This window comes from Eutrema salsugineum, unplaced genomic scaffold (assembly GCF_000478725.1).
Source record: "Eutrema salsugineum unplaced genomic scaffold, Eutsalg1_0 scaffold_9, whole genome shotgun sequence".
Classification (NCBI taxonomy): Eukaryota; Viridiplantae; Streptophyta; class Magnoliopsida; order Brassicales; family Brassicaceae; genus Eutrema; species Eutrema salsugineum.
The window spans coordinates 4770847-4790965 of NW_006256342.1; the positions used below are offsets into that span (position 1 = coordinate 4770847).

The window sequence follows — 20119 nt, forward strand, 5'->3', positions numbered from 1 at the left end:
AGAGGAAGAGGAGGTTTCCGAGAAACACATAATCACAGATCTGATTACTAAACTAAATCAAATTAGTTCTGACACTCAGATCTTAGTACATTATGAATAAAAAAAAATTCAAAGTGGATCCCAATTAAATAAAACCAAAATTTCTGGACAAAACATCAGCTAATAAGTAAAAAGAAGAAACTTGAAAAAGCTACAATTTGAACCAGACATCAAAGCCATACCCAGACAAAGCTGCACGGCGGTGAGGAAGTCGACGGTGGACCTCTTTTGTTGCTCACTATGTTGAGGTCACCTACAGTGAAGATCAAACAAACGTTTTCCTAAAAAAAAAAAGCAGAGTATAATCTAAAGAGAGATTTCTAACCTGAAAAAGACCTCGTGTACAGCTTGTTCACAAACAGATCTAAAAAAATCGATGTTCTCGTTGAATCTGAAACAGAGGGGAAACGCCGTTTTAGAGAGAGAGGTTTGAGTTTTCATTTTTACAAAATTAGGGTTACAAACGTGGGCTTCTTTTATATAGGGAGGTACAAATTTTGGTTAAATGAATAATTTTTGGTTCAGAATTGTTGGTTCAATTTTGGTTTATGTATTGGTTAAATAATTATTTTTGATTTTTTTGGTTAAGATAAATATTTATTCAGTTTTGTTTAGTTTCTCTTGGTTAAGGGAAGTTATTCCCGGTTTAATTTCGGTTTAAATTTCGGTTGGGTTAATTTATTCGGTTAAGTAGACTTCAATATAGAAGTCTACAATTTTTAAAACCTAAATAATAAATTTACTTCTACTTAATTTAAAAACATACATTTCCATTTACCAATATGAAAAAATAATTTCTGTACATTTGGGTTACGATTACGGAATTTATGAATGTCAATTTCTAACCTGAAACAGCTCGTTCGTAAGCAGATCTAAAAAAATCGATGTTCTCGTTGAATCTGAAACAGAGGGGAAGCACCGTTTTAGAGAGAGAGGTTTGAGTTTTCATTTTTACAAAATTAGGGTTACAAACGTGGGCTTCCTTTATATAGGGAGGTACAAATTTTGGTTAAATGAATAATTTTTGGTTCAGAATTGTTGGTTCAATTTTGGTTTATGTATTGGTTAAATAATTATTTTTGATTTTTTTGGTTAAGATAAATATTTATTCGGTTTTGTTTAGTTTCTCTTGGTTAAAGGAAGTTATTCCCAGTTTAATTTCGGTTTAAATTTCGGTTAGGTTAATTTATTCGGTTAAGTAAGTCTACAACTTTTAAAACCTAAATAATAAATTTACTTCTACTTAATTTAAAAACATACATTTCCATTTACCAATATAAAAAAAAAAAATTTATGTACATTTGGGTTACGATTACGGAATTTATGAATGTAAATTTGATACCAAAATAATTTTTTAAAAAAATTAAAATTAAATTTACAGATTTAATTATTTAGTAGACTTCATTTCGATAAAATGAACTCTACTATTAGACTTCTTTTTCACTTTAGTAGACTTCGTCAGGGTGTAAACGGTAATTAGGACGTCCGTTTTTTGTTTACTCATACATGTTTAAATGGTCTTTTCACTACCCTTTTAGGTTATTTCTGCTAAATGTTTTTTCAGGGGTCTACTTTTGTATTCAAAGTCAAATTTTGGGTTATTTTTAGCAAAAACCCCTTTTTAATCACATTTTTAACAAAAAACATAGAAAATGAATTTTTAAAGAACAATTGTACTTTAAAAGAGTTTTTATCTAATCATTAAAAAAAATAGGTCGAATCCATTGTTATTGATGTATCCTGAGAGCATATATTCTTGCAAAGCGGAAAATAAAAGAGATGTCTTCCAAGATTGGGGATAGATCAGATATTTATAATATATAAATGGAATGGCATATACATTTTAAAAATAAAATGAGCTTCAAATGCCTGAAATTTGAAAGGAGAATGTGTGCAATGGTTCTTCTACATAAAGGAGACCACATTGCTTCTTTGTGTTATGCTTTTTCCCATCTTTTATTCTTTTGTTCTTTTGTGGGGTTAACTCCACCACTACTCTTTCGCTCTCTCTCTCTCTCTCTTTTATTTTTTGTTTTCTCATTTCTTTTCCATCCATTTCTAAATGAATTTCACTTGTCTTGATTTACAATTACAATATCACACATACATATATACATATATACATGCATATATATATATATATATATATGTGAAAAACGAGGAGCATTTATAAGACAGCTAAATACATTTTTTATAAAGAGACAGCTAATACATGCATAAAACTAAAACCATTTTAGAATTTCATTGATATATTTGCCATATATATATTCTGATCTATCGTAATATATAACTAGATACCAGATGAGAAGCTTCATGAGAAAAGAATATTTTGCAAACCGATCTCATCAAAGTTATTAGATGAAAACTGAAAACTGAATAATCGAAATCAATTATTTACAAATAAACAGTAAGTAGTAATATCACTAGCAATCTTGAGTAGTTGAGTTTATGGAGTCCATAAAATCTTCTATTAGTAGCTCATTGAATCATCCACATTAAATTTTAAAATTGAGATATGTAAATGTCTTCTTCTACGGAATCATGAGTTACAGTTATAACACGGTCTAGAAGTATCTCTCATCAACATAATGCATGTTTATTTTCAATTTAGGTTAAAACGTATCGATATCTTTTTAAAGTCTAAAAATGCAAGAGTTTGAGTATCTTTAATTTAAATTAATATCAAACGCATTAGACATACTTAACAGAGACATAATAATCAATTTACTTTTGTTTGGTCTCTGTTTTTTTCCTTCCAGTCGTCGAGAATCAAAAGTAACTGAAGACTAGTCTAAAGATGGAGCATTCAAAGTTTCAAACTATATATATATATATATATATATATATGACGGCACCTCTCGCTCTAGATGATCTAATTAAACAATTAGTATTAATAATTAGTTAATTACAAAGACATCAAATATAGTGAAAGAATAATTGCTCCAAATTTTATGTTATTTAATGTGTAAGACAAAATTTATTCTTTAACAGTAATAAGAACTGTGGTTTTTCTAGTAACATGTTATTTTATTATCTAACATGTTCTTTTTACGTGGAAGCATAATTTACTATCACATGCTAACAAAACCAAATCCTCACTCAAAATCTAAAACCCTAACTTCCAATTAATAAAGTAAAAATCATAAAATAATAATGTGTTACGAGTAAAAGATTATACATTCTGCAACAAAAAAATTAGTAAATTATTGTGAAAACTTCCTTAGTCTACTGGTTATTGGGTTTATTAAAATTTTTACACTATAAAATTTGGATTTCGAATCTCAAAAAATGTTATTTATTATAAATTATCAGATTAATAAAGAAAAATTTACATGAATTTTTAGTGTAATGCATGAAGATTTATCCATTAAAAAATTGTCGATGTAATAGTTATTATAAATTTTTAATAAAATAATAAATTAGTGTTAAAAAAATATTATAGACATTAGTGTGAATCTTGAAAGTATAGGTCGAACTAGATACTAAACTAGGGAAAATAAAATACTTAGAGGAAAACAGTAATACTATTCATAAAAATAATACCATTATAGATTATATGATAAATTAAATTTCCTTTTCATTTTATTGGGCCAAGTTTATCGGGCCGAATGGGCTAAGTTTAAGAAATCCATATGAGTGACCCTCTAAGCCCACTCTGCAGTTTGTTGCATCTCGCGCCAATGATGCCACGTGTCACTCCCCCGACAATGGACTTTGACCCGGTGCGGCTGCCGGAGAGAGGAAATAAAAAAGTTATCAGCATTTTTAAATCCCGACGAGATTTATTTATCAAAAAAAAAACTAAAAATAATAAAGAAAAAATTATGTAACAAATTCATCAGCGACAAGAAAACAAATGCAAAGTTCCAACGAAATCGAAATTCGCATTTGCTCTCCTTCTTCTTCTTCTTCTTCCTCTTCCTCGCATCTCGCTCTCTCTTTATTGATTCTATCTTCTTCTTCCTCCTGTAATTTATTCAATCACGGACCAAATTCATGGAAAATCAAAGCTTTTGAGTGATGGTAGATAGGTCGAATCCAAGGATCCAAGATTAAGAGAATCCGGGTCATCAGTTTTGTAGATCTCCGTTTTCTGTGGGGATCGGACGGTGGAGAAGATGCCGGAGACCGGAGACATCGATCGTCAGATCGAGCAGCTGATGGAGTGTAAGCCGTTATCTGAGGCGGAGGTGAAGACGCTGTGTGAGCAAGCGAGGGCGATTCTGGTGGAGGAGTGGAATGTTCAGCCGGTGAAGTGTCCGGTCACCGTCTGCGGCGATATTCACGGCCAATTTTACGATCTCATTGAGCTTTTTCGGATCGGTGGTTCTGCGCCTGACACTAATTATCTTTTCATGGGCGATTATGTAGGTCCGTTCTCTTTTTTCATCTTTTTGCAGATCTCTTGATCCCTGGAATTGATTTTTTGCCCTATTTGGATTGCTTTTTGTTTGACTTTTTTTGGGCTGATGTTAGATTATGTGGGAGTGATTTACCATACACGGTAGATTGTTTCTTTTGGTTTGTTCGTGTGTATACAAACGTTTTGAAGATTGTTGCTTTTGGTAGACTTTTGGATTGTTGCTTTTGATTGTTGTTTTTTGCTTTAGCTGTTCTTTGTGATACATACTAACTCCACCTACTAGAGTGAAGTAACCTGACGTTTTGGGATATAAACATTCTATGTAATTTGAGAAGCTCCATGTTCGAGTAGCTTCTTTTTGTTCGATTTTTGTACTGAGATTGATTTGTGTTTCTTTGTTCTCTGTTAAGTGCTAGTTTTTATGGCTCCTTATGCTTGTTGGGTTTCTCAGCTAGCTAACTAACATGATCTTTTTTAACTTGTGAAGATCGAGGGTATTATTCTGTGGAGACAGTCTCGCTCTTGGTAGCTCTGAAAGTTCGCTATAGAGATAGACTTACGATCCTAAGAGGGAATCACGAAAGCCGGCAAATTACTCAAGTGTAAGTTTTTGTGATCTCAGCCTCTATGATAATAAAGAAAGCAGAGCTTTTTATCTGTTTCAAAGTTTCATCCTCATCAAGGGCCAGCTTATATCAGGCGACACTTATTGCAAATTCTTGTTTAGAAGCTAAATTTTTTTTTCTTGCATCAACCCTTTTCAGGTATGGATTTTATGATGAATGCTTGAGGAAATATGGAAATGCTAATGTCTGGAAGCACTTCACCGACCTTTTTGATTACCTTCCCCTTACAGCTCTCATCGAAAGTCAGGTATAAAACTAATGAGCTTTTCAAATACCTTATCAGTCTCTTATTAACTTCAACCATTTTTGACTTAACTATATAAAACTTCTTTTCTGTAGGTATTCTGTTTACATGGAGGACTTTCACCTTCTTTAGATACACTTGACAATATCCGATCTTTAGATCGAATTCAAGAGGTGAGCTCCAAAATCCAATGCAGAAACCAAACCTACAAAAGCTGCATGCTACTCTGTATGTTACATAACAAAACTAAAAAATCTTTGTTGTTGTTGTTGCTGCGCTCGCCTCTAGGTTCCACATGAAGGACCAATGTGTGATCTCTTGTGGTCCGATCCAGATGACCGATGCGGTTGGGGGATATCTCCACGTGGTGCAGGCTACACTTTCGGACAAGACATTGCTACTCAGTTTAACCACACCAATGGACTCACTCTGATTTCAAGAGCACACCAACTTGTCATGGAAGGTTATAATTGGTGCCAAGAAAAGAACGTTGTGACTGTCTTTAGTGCCCCAAACTATTGCTACCGATGCGGCAACATGGCTGCGATTCTTGAGATCGACGAGAACATGGACCAGAATTTCCTTCAGTTCGATCCTGCGCCACGTCAAATCGAACCTGAAACTACACGCAAGACTCCAGATTATTTTTTGTAAGTACCGGAAAAAAAGAAGAAGAAAAAAAAAAAACATTCCACACACTAGCTATATTTTTCTCATTTGCTTCTATTCTTAACCTTTTTCCTGTAATTTCAATTTCTCTTCGTTATACTCCTCATCGTCTTGTTGTCTTATTGAATTTTTAAATTAAGAATGTGTAACTGATACGAGCGTTACAAAAGATTCTGGTCCAAGTAACTGAAACAACTCTATTACCCATTGAAGCCAACTCTGTACATAGAAAAGATGTTTCTGTTACATAGCAAACGCCTAAGTAGGAGAGGTACAGATAATAGACAAACAAGCTGGAGAAGCTGAGATCTAAACAAAAAAAAACTCAGATCAAAAACAAAGATGAATCCAGAGATTCAAGAGCTTTCCAGTTCGCTGCGAATCCAATCTTGTGCACACATCAAGGCCTGCACAGTACTCGGTCTAAGCGACCACCAGGTTTCACTAATCTGTCTCCTTGGACAACTCTTAAAGGCGTCTTCTTCTGATGATACATTCGACATTGGAACCGCTAAAACATTACGTGCCATCGTAGACAGAATCGGATACCTCGGCGTGTGAACTTTCCACCAGTTGAGAATGTCGAAATCTGTATTCCGGGGAAAAAGCGGCTCCTCTAGATACTTGTCAAGATCTGACCTAGAGTCTTGACCTTGTGTAGTAGTTGTAGTGTCGTGAATGTACCTGTCGAATTCTATGAGTCTATTGTCAGGCTCTATCCCATGGACAACACCGTTTGGCTGATGATGGTTCTCTTGCCAGTCAAGGGCTTGGTCTGATGAAGCTAACAATGATCTTACGGAATGTTCGTTGTAAAGCGCTTTGATGCACTCTGAAATATCTTCGATGAGCTCTGAAGCACTAGAATCATAAAACAGAGGGTAATAATATTCCACCAGCTTCATTTTAAACCTCGGGTCTAATATGGTAGCAATGGCTAGAACCAGGTTGTTTTTATCCCAGAACTCGTCGAATAGCTTCCTCATGTTCACAGCTACAGAGCTGATGAAATCATCAGTGTTCTTGCTCCATTCGATTAACCGGAGGTGTATGTCGCATATCTCCGGGAAGTAGATGTTTGCGGTTAAGCAACTGCTCTTTGTGAATGCATTTGCCACTTCAACAAACACTTTCAAGAACCCAACAATTGTTTCTAACCTCTCCCATTCCAAATCAGATGGACATGGTAGACAAGAATCAGGATCGCGTTCTTTCATGAGCAAGAACACGTTCTTTTGCTCTAACACAATCTCCAGCATGCTACATGTAGTGTCCCATCGTGTTGAGTCGTCGATACATAGGTCCTTTTCACTTTCAGCTCCCGCTTCAGCTCTCCATTGATTGAAACTCTCCTGAATAGATTCCGAGCTTTTCACATACCGAATACAGTTTCGAATCTTATCTATCGTCTCACAACAAGTTTGCAAAGAATCTTGTGCCATCTGATTAATGACATAAACTCCACAGCTTACATCAAACAGTTGTCCATTACAATAAAGGAACTTGTTCTGCGATAACCGGTCTCTGATTTTGTTAGCTACGTTCTCACCAAACGGAGGAGAATGACTCGACGCCATGGAAAACAGCTTCCGGTCAATATCCCACTCCATCAAACAAGTTATTATAACTTCAGCGAGCATTTCATCATTATGAGACGGATCAACCATGAAGAAGTTTAGAACTCTCTTTCTCAGCTCCCATGTTTCATCGATATAATGCGCTGCTAGACACAAAAACTGGTCAGAATCATCTGAACCACTCCACACATCGACACTGATACTTATCTTTCCAGGTAACTTGTCCAAGTCCTCGAAGATCTTGTGCTTCTCTTTCGCGTATATCTCCATACAATCAGACTCAACTCTCTCAAACGAGACAAGCTCAAACAAAGGCTGTAAATTTCTAATGAACACTCTGAATCCAACGTCTTCGACCATGGTTAACGGATAACCATGCAAGATCATCATCCGGGCTAGATCAAACCGGCTCCTCCTCTGATCCAAACCAGCACTCACAACCGTCACGGAAGCATCATGTCCAGTAACCAATTCATCTTTTCTCTGCTCATGATCATCATCATCTACTACATTAGCTACCTCCTCAAGTCTTTCTTCTTTCTTCTTCTTTCCCCTAACGAAACACTGCGAAACGACACCGTTACTACTCGTCGTCTTCCTCCTGCATCTAATCAAATGGTTCCTCAAATGAGAAGTCCCGCTCGCGCTCGATCCGCTAAGCCTCTTCTTACAGTGCCTGCAGATTGCAACGTAAGTCTCTCCTTTTCTCACCCTATCGAAATCATTCCACACTGCTGATTTCAATTTCCCGGATTTCACAATCACTGCATCTGACAAATCCATCTCATTGACATTGGTTATCATCAGTTTTCTTATCGTCTCCTACACATAAAGAATTGCAGAACAAAGCAATCACTAAAAGCCGAATTCAAACAACGAAAACCATACAAGGGCTCATCAAAGTACATGACTTTCATCAAATTTCATGGATTTTTAACTTGAAGAGAAGCAGTAATGTCCCTAAAATACGAAGCATCCCAGAATTTTCGTTTGCATGAACAAGAGAGCTTTAAGGTAAACATCGAATTATCTAAAAAAATTGAAATATAGAAATTACCTATTCAGGAATCTGAGCTTCCAAAAAAGCATTCACCTACTCATTAAAGTCACTACGGAGAAAAAATCTCGCAAAGGTGGTTTAACGGCGGCGAACACTCTCGGTGTCGGTGGTCGCGGCGGTAGGGTTTTACGAAGGTCGAAAGCTTTCTGTTTTAGTAATAGATATTTTGAAACGGCGAGCAATTTCGTCACATTCTGCGCGACAAAAAAAAATGAAGAGCTAAAATTACAAAACGGTACCTTACATTTATGTATGTTTATAAATGTATCCCACATTTATATTATTTTACAAAATTGTCCATTTCTATCTACAATCTCTCCCACTCGCTGGATTGTTCCTTCTTCTTCTGTGTTTCCTCGCTAATGGCTGCAGCTGCAACCTTATCATCATCGTCTTCGTCGCCACATTTCATCAACGCCTCACACAGAATTGTCTCTGCAACACCTTTCTCTATCGACTCTATTTTTCTCCGCCGTCGAATCCGCCGCCTGAAACGCCCATCCGCTTCGTACCGGAGCTCTCAGGTACGTCTAGTGAATACCGAAATTGATGAGATAATGAATCAGAAATTGTTTCAATCTCTTTACTCTTTAGTCGCGTAGGCGATACGAATCTGACGATCGATTATTCGGCGGTTACGAGTACGATGATGATGACGATGACGACGAGGAAGATGAGAGGGAAAGCAGCATCGATCTTCTAATCAGATTCTTAAGAAGCATGTTCAAGAAGGTCTCGAAACGAGCTAAAAAGGCCTCACGCCGGATTTTGCCAGCCGCCATGTCTCCTCGACTCGTGAGTCTCCTTCTCCATTAAAGCTATTCAATTAGTGGGATTTCTCGATTCCACAAATTCCACTTTTGTAGCTTGTAATCGTCTGTGTTTTACGACATTGTTAGATGCTTCGTGTCTTTTGTCCTCTGTTTTATTTGTAACCCTAAAATACTTTTGCAGGTGTCTTTTGCAGTAGATGGGATATTGCTATTGGGGTCACTTTCCATAACAAGAGCGTTTCTTGAGGTATGTTTTTACCATTTTTTTGCTTTACCCTTATTGTGTAAATGGTTAGATTCTGTATTGTATGATCACTAGTTGATCAGAGAGTTACAAAGATTGTGTTAGCTCACAGGATAAGATTGTGTAAGCTTTCTAAATAGAATGAAATGTTGAAAGATTAGAGAATATACACAATAGAAGGAATGATATTTTTTAGTTTTGTGGTGATAATTGTAGTAATAATAATAAGTTTGTGAATTTAGGCAAGCTGACTTTAATTAGTTATGTGTTCAATTTTTCATGGACGTGTTGCTAAATTTTTGTTGTAGGTAATATGCAATCTTGGAGGAACCGTGTTTACTGTGATTCTGTTGATACGGTTGTTCTGGGCGGCAGCTTCATTCTTCCAGAGTTATGGGAACTATTTTGGACCAAACCCGTTGACTTAAAACTTATTGTTACTACTCTTCCATTATGGGTTTCAGATGTTGGTAATTATTCATGAAAACGAAAATGTTAGATAAATTGTGTACATGTCGCTGTGAAATTTTAAAATTATCACTAGATTAAAGAGTGTTTTCTGTGATTCACAGATAAAACGAAGAAGATCAGTAAACCAAGGATGCAAATATATATATATATATTCGGGAGAGTAAATGCTCCGTTAATAAAGCATGACCGTTTCCATTTATGTTCTTACTTTGTAAGAAATTCTTGGAGATCTGATTTGAATCAAATGATAGATTATTGAGAAAGTAAATCGAATTGTTTTTTTTCTTCAGTCTTATTCTGAATAAAATAATAAATAATTAAATAGTAATCACCAATAAATAAAATCATAATGAGAAAAAAAACATATAATCCCTACAAGAACTCCGGCGTAATTATGATCAGTGCTGTTTTATCATACTGCAAGTAAAATGATAATTTAACTCAGCCTCTGCAACAAAACAAAAACACAAAAACTAAGATCAGATATCATCATCAACTCGAAATAATATAGTACAGTTAGATAGTTTTTAGTCGAAAATTTTGAATGGGTTAAAAAAAGATATAACTTACTCATGTTCTTGGACCAAAGAAGTTGAGTATCAATCAAAGAATGATTCCGATCATCGAGCCGTTTCCACGTTTTAATGGTATCAACGGCTCCCCAACGTCCATAAATAGTCTTCTCAAGCTGAGCTTCGACGACTCTTACTCTCCTTGCCCACCCAGGCATTCCATACCCATGATACCTAAAGTGTGTCACAAGTAATTTTAATTAATAAAAGTAGACGAGTAAGAGTGCTTGTACCACAAGTTATATATAAGTCGTGATATTTTTGGTACCCGGCACCGCCTGCGTAGCAAAGGTTGATTCCATTGATTTGGGCACAGAAGTCGTTGATGTGGTCGTGACCGCTAAAAACAGCTTTGACATCACCTCGTTCGACAAGTTTTGTGAAGAAACCAGAGTTAATTGGTGGAGAACATGTAGGTTCTTGTCTCACTCCAGTCATCTCCGTCGGTTTGGTGAACTGTGCAAATTCCGGCATCGGAATGTGGAGGAAAACCAATCCCGGTGCACTACTATTCTGTGGAAATGGCCATCTCTTGTATTGCATCTGTTGTATTTTGAATCATAAATTTAAGAAAAAAAATTAATAAAAAGAAATAGCAATTTTTATCAAAATCAAAAACAAAATCATCACAAATTACCATGACGAAATTCTTCAATTTCAAATCTAATAATTTTTTTTTCTAATAATGATGTATTTTTATATAGTAATATAAACGATTTATTGTGAAGGATAATTCGGGATCTTATTTTCAATATAAAAACGAAAAAAATCACGAACAAGATAAGATATTAACAACTTTGGAACAAAATATGTATCACGTCTTTTACACAAAGCAAAAACAAAATATTTATCGCAACAACCGTAACCGTAAAGATTTGTTTTTTAATCAAGTTTTTAAACTTTCTAGAAATTATTTTTATTTTTATTTAATTATAAAAATTAAAACAGTACTATAGCAAATGGCGTAAAAAATAACATTTAAATTAGAAAAATGTTATTTCCTGTTAGATTATCACATTGAATAAGAGCATGGACTACAATCTACAAATCTCAAATCATTACTCGGTAAATATAACGATTTGAAGTAAAGATTATTGTGATCATTACCTCGAGCCATTTAGAAGTGTGTTCATACCAGTTCTGTTGAGAGGTTTTGACATAATCATATTTAAAAGAAAACCCATCGAGTTTGACGTAATCTCCACCATCGAGTAGATAGAGATTGAGAATAGATTTGAAGAAGAGAGGCGATCCAAAAGGACCCTCAACTATTAGATTGTAATTCCCGAAACCATCGATTTTGTGTACCCAAGCATCGGGAGGGTTTACTTGAGACAACGAGTTTGGCATTTTCGAGATGTACTTCATCAATGTTTCTCGTGTCATGTCGCCTTCTTGGTCGTGATTCCCTAAAATGGCCACCCATGGAATCCCCGATTCGATCGCCGGAGCAAATGCCATTTTCATCGTTTTTGCCACGTCACTTGTCTCGCAAAGTCCAAATACGTTGTCTCCTGCATGCATGTGTTTAAGAAAACACAACAAAATGATCATTTATGTTTCACGGATATTAAGAAAAATGTTAATGTTTCTATTTTTATATAAAATAGAAATTATTATTTATACAATCTAGATTTATGTTTTTTTTTTTATGTTGTTGTTGTGAATTTGTACCGGAGAAGACGATGAGATCGGGTTTCTCTGAGGCGATAGTCCGTTGTAAGAAGGAGGTGGTGTTGAGATCGGAGCAGTAGGGCCTTTCTTCTAGTAATACGTCTGTGCATGGCGTCTCTTTGCCAAAACCATAGTGCATATCTGACACTTGCAGTATCTTAAACCGACCATCAGGATTAAACCGGAGTGGCCTTCTGTGGTAAACGTAGGCGGAAACTGGAGAGAAGGAGAGACTGATTAGACCGATTAAAACAGAGAGGAAGACTAGCGTTCTTTCCATTTTTCTATGTGAAACAACTAAAAGTAAGAACAGCTTCGAGTCTGTTTTTATAGTGTTTGATTCTCTACCAAGATCTGATAATGTATTGTATATTCTAATGGTATATTCTCATGGATAAGTTTATCTATATCCAAACTGATTGGCATATGCTTTTTTTTTTTTAATCAGAAGAGAATGCGCTAGAATATACAGTATTATTTGAAACAAATAAATTCGTAAATATTCAATTTTTTTATAATAATTGATATAGCTCCAATAACATAAATACACACTAATTAAAGAGAAGAAAAACTCATTTTTAACGCGAATTTAATTTATACAGGCCAAACAAAACGTTTCATGGACATAATAATAATGACAGGAAAAAAAGATAAAAATAAATAAATAAATAAATAATAATACACAATGAAAAGATCTCTAGAGACCCTATTGAAAAAATAAATGTTAAACTAATTTTTTTAATATAATTTTGCATCTCTCGTATATACAGATTTTGAAAAAATATTATTTCTTTCATAGAAATATGTTAGAATCTTCAAGCTGCAAGCCAGCAACTTCGTTTATTTTCGTTTTTAGGATATACAAATGTCAAAAATTATAAAGCCCATTAACAAATGAATAGTGAAAAATCATGGACTCTCACACACACCAACAAGTATACGGTATACGGTATACGGTATACAGCACCAACAAGTACACGGTAGCTTTATAAACTTCATAAATTTGTTCCATTAATTTTACACCACAATTCTAAATAGAAACTGGTTTATATTTGGTCTGTTATTATCTCAGATGCATATGCGTCGGTTGCCATTCTTTTGCAACTAGCCGGTATCCGGATAGAATTGGATCAACTTGGAAATATCATTGTATCCTTCAAGCACTCACACTAGGAGCAGAGAGGAGTTCCTTTGACAATTCTCATCCGAGGCGCAGAGCTGGCCAACGAGACGGTCCTCATAGCCAGGCGAGATGGTGGAGCTACGGCACCTGTTGCACGAGCTGACTTAGCATTTTCATTCTTTTCTTGAAGTCGGTCCAGAAGAATCTTTTTATCCTTGCCAAAAAGAAGAAAGATGAGTCGTATGTCTCTGAAAACATTTGAGACGATTATGTGGAGGCCATCAATTAAAGGAAGTTTGTGCTAAAGGCTTAGTGCGATGGTCCAAGAAAGACGTTACGGTGCGAGGGTTCAGTCTGCATGCCTTTTGATTACCCTCCCCCCCCCTTTCCCTTAGGTACTCTTTGTTTCGCCAGTGGGAGGCTTGCAAAGATTTTGATTTACTAGTCTCCGAACTGTTGAATTGCTTATAGGATATTTTGTGTGACTTTCGATTGCTAGTAATAGTTTGGCAGATGTTTTTATTTTGATTTATTATCAATACTTTGATTAATTAGAATATGAGAAAAGATTTTTTATGTTATTCAGAAAAATGGTGAAAATGCATATAAAATTTTCTATCAAAATCACTGGTCGTGCAAAATTAGATAATATCTATTTTGATATTCACCAATGCCATTTATTGATTAATTATAATGTTAAACCATATTCTACAAAAATAAAATTAATACTCCCCATAGGATAAAAGTGGTACGTGAAATCAAAATTTTGTAATTTCAAAACAATATATCTATGTCGTGGAATAGGATGTGAGACATTTTTTATAAAGAGGATGTGAGACATTTCTTAATATGTGTCATAGAAAACCAAATATGAAACGTTTATTGCAGCTGCATATCTCAAATCTCTAGAGACCGACAATGAGACGGTATGAGAGATTAAGCGCTTGGTAAAAAAATTTAGAGTTCACCATCATTTTATCAAACATTGCACACAAATCATTAAGATTTGTGATGTAATATTGGTCGACATTCCTAGACTTGTCAATACCACACCACGTTAAAGGTCCAATGGATCCATACATATTGACGTTCTTCTTCATCATACATATTGACATTTTTTTTCATCATACATATTGATGTTCTTCCCTCAAATAATCGTGTAAAATTCTGCCACTATATATGTAGTATTTGTAATGAAATACCATGTCCTTTGGACCTTATTTGATTTTGTCAAAAAAACGAGACGTACATATATTAGTATAACTATGACAGCCGAAGCAAAGGGCCACTGAGCCATTGGAAAATTTGTCGTTTGGGCCCGTTCGTTAAATACTAGGTCAAAATTCTTTTTAGGTAAAATGCTAAGTCAAACTCTAGTTCCTTGTAGGCTTGTTGTGGCCATACACGACGAAGATATATCAGAGGTCGACACCACACACAAGGACCTCTTGAGTCACTATACATCGTTGACCTTCATTTTTCTTTATTACGCAAATTTATCCAAATTTTAAAACATGATACCTCAGAAAACACGGATTCTATATTTTGATATGTGTTAGACACAACACAGCGGGAATTTTTTTTTTGAAAAGTTCAACTTTACCAATTTCAATTAAAACATTTTTTACTCTAAATTGATGTGTAATTTTAACATTTCTTTATTGTTTAATTTAGTTTAACATTAGTTTCAGTATAATGCTGCAATTGAGACATCATACACTAACAGTGAAATTTTAAACGAGAAGAAAACACAATCTTCTAAAAGTATATTTGAAGTATACAACCTGATTAATCGTTTTCCGAAGAATTTAAACCATTAAAAAGTGAAACTCGTGAATTGTATAACACATAGTAAAACCATGTTTTAGATATGGAAACAGTAGACCAATCACTCATAGCTAATAAGAGAAGGATTTTTTGGATGTCCCTCTAAAATTTTGAGCTCGTGATCTCGGAGACTAAATAAATATGCGCTCAATCAACAACTGTAAGAATGTCTGGAACACTAGTGTGATGTTTGTCCAGATAATCTTATATAGTTCACTGATAGTATTGTTTGTGAAGCATAAGTATAACCGATGTATCTGCTTCTTTTTTGTTTTTATTATATAATGTACACTATAGACCAAGAAAATTCAAACTCATTCATTCCGTCAAACACTCAATTAATTAACTATATAATTACCCTTCAAATGAATAGTAAATTTCGTAACAACTCCGAAATTACACCTACGACTTTATGGATTACACATCTATTTAAAAATTGATACGAATACGAATGACATTTTAAAACACAGTCAAAAAGAAAATAATAATAATTTACAAAAAAACATTAATTTGATTTCAATTAGAATATAAAAAATTGTCATTATATTCACATTACGTAAATCTCATACGTATTTTAAACAGATTAATTTTGGCCATAAAGTATATATTTTGGGTCAATCATTTTGGAATTGTGAAAGCTAACTATGATTTGAATCTGAGCATAATTTATTCTTATTTGTTGTCGTTTCTCGACGAAGCTTGACGTACAAGTCTTGATTTTACAGAAAGCAAAATGACAACCAATGAAATTTCCAAAAAGCACCCTTAGGTTACGGTCCAAACTCAACTTAAGACGTGGAACATTACAGATGTGTAATGATTTGCGCTTGACTGCTAATAGATATACGCATTGAAATTTGAAATGGAAAACATGAATTTTTCGACTTAATTTCACAGTAAAGACTGACATTTTGGTGCTTCAAATAGTCAAATGAAGACATATCCATATGATACATTTAATTTGGTAGTCAATATTTATCATTGAAAAGTAATAATTTCTGTGTACTTAAACATTTAATTTGGTAGTCAATATTTACCATTGAAAAGTAATAATTTATGTGTACTTAAGAATGTATCATTAATGCTGTCAAACGTTCAAGTAAGACGTGCAAATATATCCTTTTGACTCAGTCGTGGTTATTATATACGAACCGAACAAGTGATCGAGTGTGTGTTTTATTAAATAGTATATGTACGCATGTCTAATGTACACTATATAAACTAAATTTAACACATGAACTAACACTAATTTCTAATGTCCTATATACAAACTATACTTAATATATGTACTAATTCGACATTATATAGATGTGCTAATGTCTAATGTACTATATAAATTAAATTTATTATAGCCATCCTATCGTATATCATAGACTCCGATCTCACATCCGATAGAGTTTGTAACCAAAGAATCTAATAACATTAAGATGAAGGCTCGATCGCTAAGTTTTTGAAAATGTTCTTCAAAACTGGTTTGTTTGATTTCCAATAAATATGTTAGTTTCTTTGTCGGAAATCTCTTTGTGCCTACTCCAATTATCCACAAACAGCTGTGGTGATCTAAAAAAAATACAGGTGTTCAAATAAAAAAAGATTTCAGTTGTATCTTTATATGTAACTTTCTTTTAGAATAGATTAGTGGTCCATCAATTATTGGAATAATGAAAAATTATGATGATGGAACGTTTTGATTATTTCGCAGAAACCATATATATATATATATATATATATATATATATATATATATATATATATCACAGCTTGCCATACCAGCATTTCAGAGGCCTGTTGCCATTTTAAAAATAAATTTAATGACATTTATTCCAATTTTCAATTTATTAAGTGTAAATTTCATTTAAGAAATTGTATCAGGTTTTTTTAAAAAAAAAACATCTACATTTTCAATCATATCTTTTCATTTTCTTTGTCTTTTCAACTTTTTCATCTGAAAAATTATATAAATTTAAGTTTTAAAGACATTGTTTTCAATTTTTTAGTCTCGATGTTCTGCTAGAAAAATTCAATTTTACTAAAAAGAAAACAAAAATTTGATTTTATGATTTTGGAATTTGCTCAAGAAATATGTTAAGTCGGTTTGAAAAAAAATTGTAAAAAAATCTGTGAAATCGTGTTTGAAAACACAATTCCATTATTCAGCAGGTTATTTCTAAACTCACCAGAGCCTAAATCTTAATTATATGTTTTCAAACAATTCAACCAAAAAAAAATTTGGCTATTATTAATGTTTTTTTTACTCATATCATATTGATTTCTAAAATTGTAAAATAATTGTTCTACTTACCCTACTTCTAATCCAAAAAAAGTTACTTATTTAATAATTTTTTTTAAAAAAAAAAAACTAATACCAAACAATCAAATAAATTATTATATTCTTATAATTAATTACGTATGTATATTAATAAAAATATATTTATAAAAATATTATCTCAAACAAAAACAAAACATGCAAACATAATATTACAAACGAATGAACGTGAGGTGATAGTGATACCAGCTAATACACCTGTTTAAGTTTATTAAAATCTTATATCAACTAACGGAATATAAGTTTTGGCAGAAAGCTAATGAAATTTGTTGCATTTGAGAATACATGAATAACTATGATTTTTCTGATTATAAAATCATCGATTTGCAACTACTGTAGGTCCTACTGATTAATAACGGTACAGATCAGGCAACTAAACCGGACTCATCACACTTTCGTGGACTTTCTTGTCCTTTGAATATCCTACCGACCCAATAAATATCCAATTTTTTAGTATTTCTTTTGAATCTTTATTGTCTTATGTATAATTTATAGTTATGAGGCACATGCACAAACCGAAACTTTATTTGACCGACATGCGTGCCGAAATCTAAGAAAAGAAAATCAAAATGATCTCGTCCATATAAATAGAAACCAAACGCAGAGACCAAACCTCATCAAACCACAGTTGTTCAATTTCCTATCTCACAAAATATAAACAGCTGCGAGTTTGATCAATCTCTCGTTTTTTCAGTAACCAAAAGTATAACTTTCCCTTTTAGGTCTAAACCTGCCCAAAATATAATAATGGGTCTAATGAATGGTTCGAACAATGATGAGTACGTAAGGCTATTAGGAGCATGGCCTAGCCCTTTCGTGCTGAGGACTCGGATCGCACTTAACCTAAAGCGCGTACCGTACGAGTATCTAGAAGAAGAAGATACTTTGAATTCGGAGAGCGTGTTAAACTACAACCCTGTCCACAAACAGATCCCTATCCTCATCCACGGCAATAAACCGATTCGTGAATCTCTCAACATCGTCATGTACGTCGATGAAACTTGGCTCTCTGGTCCTCCCATCCTTCCCTCTGATCCTTTTGATCGTGCCGTTGCTCGCTTTTGGGACGTCTACATCGATGAACACGTAAGTCATGAATCCATGGAGTAATCTCTCTCTCTCTCTCTCTCTCTCTCTCTCTCTCTCTCTCTCTCTCTCTCTCTCTCTCTCTCTCTCTCTCTCTCTCTCTCTCTCTCTCTCTCTCTCTCTCTCTCTCTCTCTCTCTCTCTCTCTCTCTCTCTCTCTCTCTCTCTCTCTCTCTCTCTCTCTCTCTCTCTCTCTCTTTTTTAACACTCTTTTCTTATAAAAACTATATGCGATTGGACAACGTACGTCATGAATCCATGGGGCACTTTTTTTTGGTCTTACCACCCCTTTTTAGAAAAAAAAATTAAAACGAAAAACTACATGCGATTCCATAACTTGCATACCCAATAAACACACTTTTATTGATTTTTTTTATTTGTATTTTGGGATGAAACGATAGGAGGTTTCATTTGAAAAAATGGTGTTAAAAAAATATTCTACATTGATAATTAGTTTTGAGAATTCTGATTTTTTTTTCTTTTCGGTTGCAAACACTAACTTTACTTTTGATTGCTGGCATGTATTTTTAATTGTTTTTTCAAACACTAAACTGTCAATTGTCTCAATAGTTAGAAATTTTAAGTAATTAACTTGCACAAGTCATGAAATTAATCAATTTAGGTTTCCTGATCTTTTTATATAGTGTTTCACATCAATCAATGGGGTGGCGGTAGCAAAGGACGAGGAGGAGAGAAAGGCAGCGATAGGGAAGCTAGAGCAGTGTATGGCTCTATTGGAAGAAACGTTTCAAGAATGCAGCAAAGGAAGAGGCTTCTTTGGAGGAGACAACATCGGATTCATCGATATCGGTTTCGGATCGATGTTGGGTCCTCTCAAGGTTCTTGAGCAACTTACCGGAGTCAAGTTCATACATTCAGAGAACACACCAGGTCTTTTCCGTTGGGCAGACAGATTCTATGCTCATGAAGCAGTCAAGCCTGTCATGCCCGATATCGAAAAGCTCGTTGAGTTCGCTAGACTAAAGTTCAATACTTCAATCTTTAAATGAAGACCAAAGGCTTTAAACTTATAAGAAAATATAGACGACGTGCAAATTATCATATAAGATATGTTTCGGAATAACCGAGATGGAGGAATAAGATGTAGTCTCGGTTCATTTAAAGGCACAGTCAAAATGTTCTTTTGTTTTTTTTCTTCTTCTTCTTCTAATTTCTTAAAAGTATGATGGGCACATATAAATGTGTCTGTTATTTCTTCGGTAATTAAAGTCAACTTTTCGGTCAATGTATCCGATGAATAACAAGATTTCTTCAAGCTGCAAAATCAATTAATTCTCCACAATATAGGAGTATGAGCACGTATGCGTCGCCATATTTCATCAATACGAGATATACAAAGCCAAAAACCAGATTATATAATAATTAAAAAAATATGTTTAACAACCGTATTTCGAGTTTTCTACAATAAATACGAATAAAGGATGT

The 20119-nt window shown here is 34.1% G+C and overlaps 5 protein-coding genes across 6 annotated transcripts; 3 read left to right on the forward strand and 2 right to left on the reverse strand.

Annotated features, from left to right (window-relative positions):
- Nucleotides 1-3864: 3864 nt before the first annotated feature.
- LOC18008152 (serine/threonine-protein phosphatase PP2A-5 catalytic subunit) lies at nt 3865-6127 on the forward strand. The gene is made up of 5 exons (XM_006390879.2): nt 3865-4410; nt 4890-5004; nt 5167-5275; nt 5368-5445; nt 5561-6127. The coding sequence occupies exons 1-5, from the start codon at nt 4158-4160 to the stop codon at nt 5924-5926; spliced, it is 921 nt and encodes a 306-aa protein (XP_006390941.1). The 5' UTR covers nt 3865-4157; the 3' UTR covers nt 5927-6127.
- Nucleotides 6128-6141: 14 nt separating this feature from the next.
- Nucleotides 6142-8711, reverse strand: LOC18008155 (zinc finger BED domain-containing protein RICESLEEPER 2). Its single transcript, XM_006390880.2, has 2 exons — nt 8576-8711; nt 6142-8340 (listed from the first exon to the last, which is right to left on the reverse strand). The coding sequence occupies exon 2, from the start codon at nt 8320-8322 to the stop codon at nt 6298-6300; it is 2025 nt and encodes a 674-aa protein (XP_006390942.1). The 5' UTR covers nt 8323-8340; nt 8576-8711; the 3' UTR covers nt 6142-6297.
- A 175-nt stretch (nt 8712-8886) lies between these two features.
- On the forward strand, nt 8887-10199 carry LOC18008151 (protein SHORT HYPOCOTYL IN WHITE LIGHT 1). 2 transcript variants are annotated; one of them, XM_024153213.1, is made up of 5 exons: nt 8887-9102; nt 9173-9373; nt 9533-9598; nt 9904-10065; nt 10168-10199. In XM_024153213.1, exons 1-4 carry the CDS (start codon nt 8941-8943, stop codon nt 10021-10023), a joined length of 549 nt encoding a protein of 182 aa, XP_024008981.1. In that variant the 5' UTR covers nt 8887-8940; the 3' UTR covers nt 10024-10065; nt 10168-10199. The 2 variants fall into 2 exon arrangements, with proteins under 2 accessions (XP_024008981.1, XP_006390943.1); XM_006390881.2 differs by having other exon boundaries at nt 8888-9102; nt 9904-10172.
- A 265-nt stretch (nt 10200-10464) lies between these two features.
- Nucleotides 10465-12592, reverse strand: LOC18007806 (probable inactive purple acid phosphatase 14). Its single transcript, XM_024150380.1, has 5 exons — nt 12313-12592; nt 11746-12152; nt 10907-11181; nt 10637-10812; nt 10465-10514 (listed from the first exon to the last, which is right to left on the reverse strand). Exons 1-5 carry the CDS (start codon nt 12590-12592, stop codon nt 10465-10467), a joined length of 1188 nt encoding a protein of 395 aa, XP_024006148.1.
- Nucleotides 12593-18210: 5618 nt separating this feature from the next.
- Nucleotides 18211-19949, forward strand: LOC18008149 (glutathione S-transferase U11). The gene is made up of 2 exons (XM_006390883.2): nt 18211-18674; nt 19318-19949. Exons 1-2 carry the CDS (start codon nt 18336-18338, stop codon nt 19681-19683), a joined length of 705 nt encoding a protein of 234 aa, XP_006390945.1. The 5' UTR covers nt 18211-18335; the 3' UTR covers nt 19684-19949.
- Nucleotides 19950-20119: the final 170 nt, after the last annotated feature.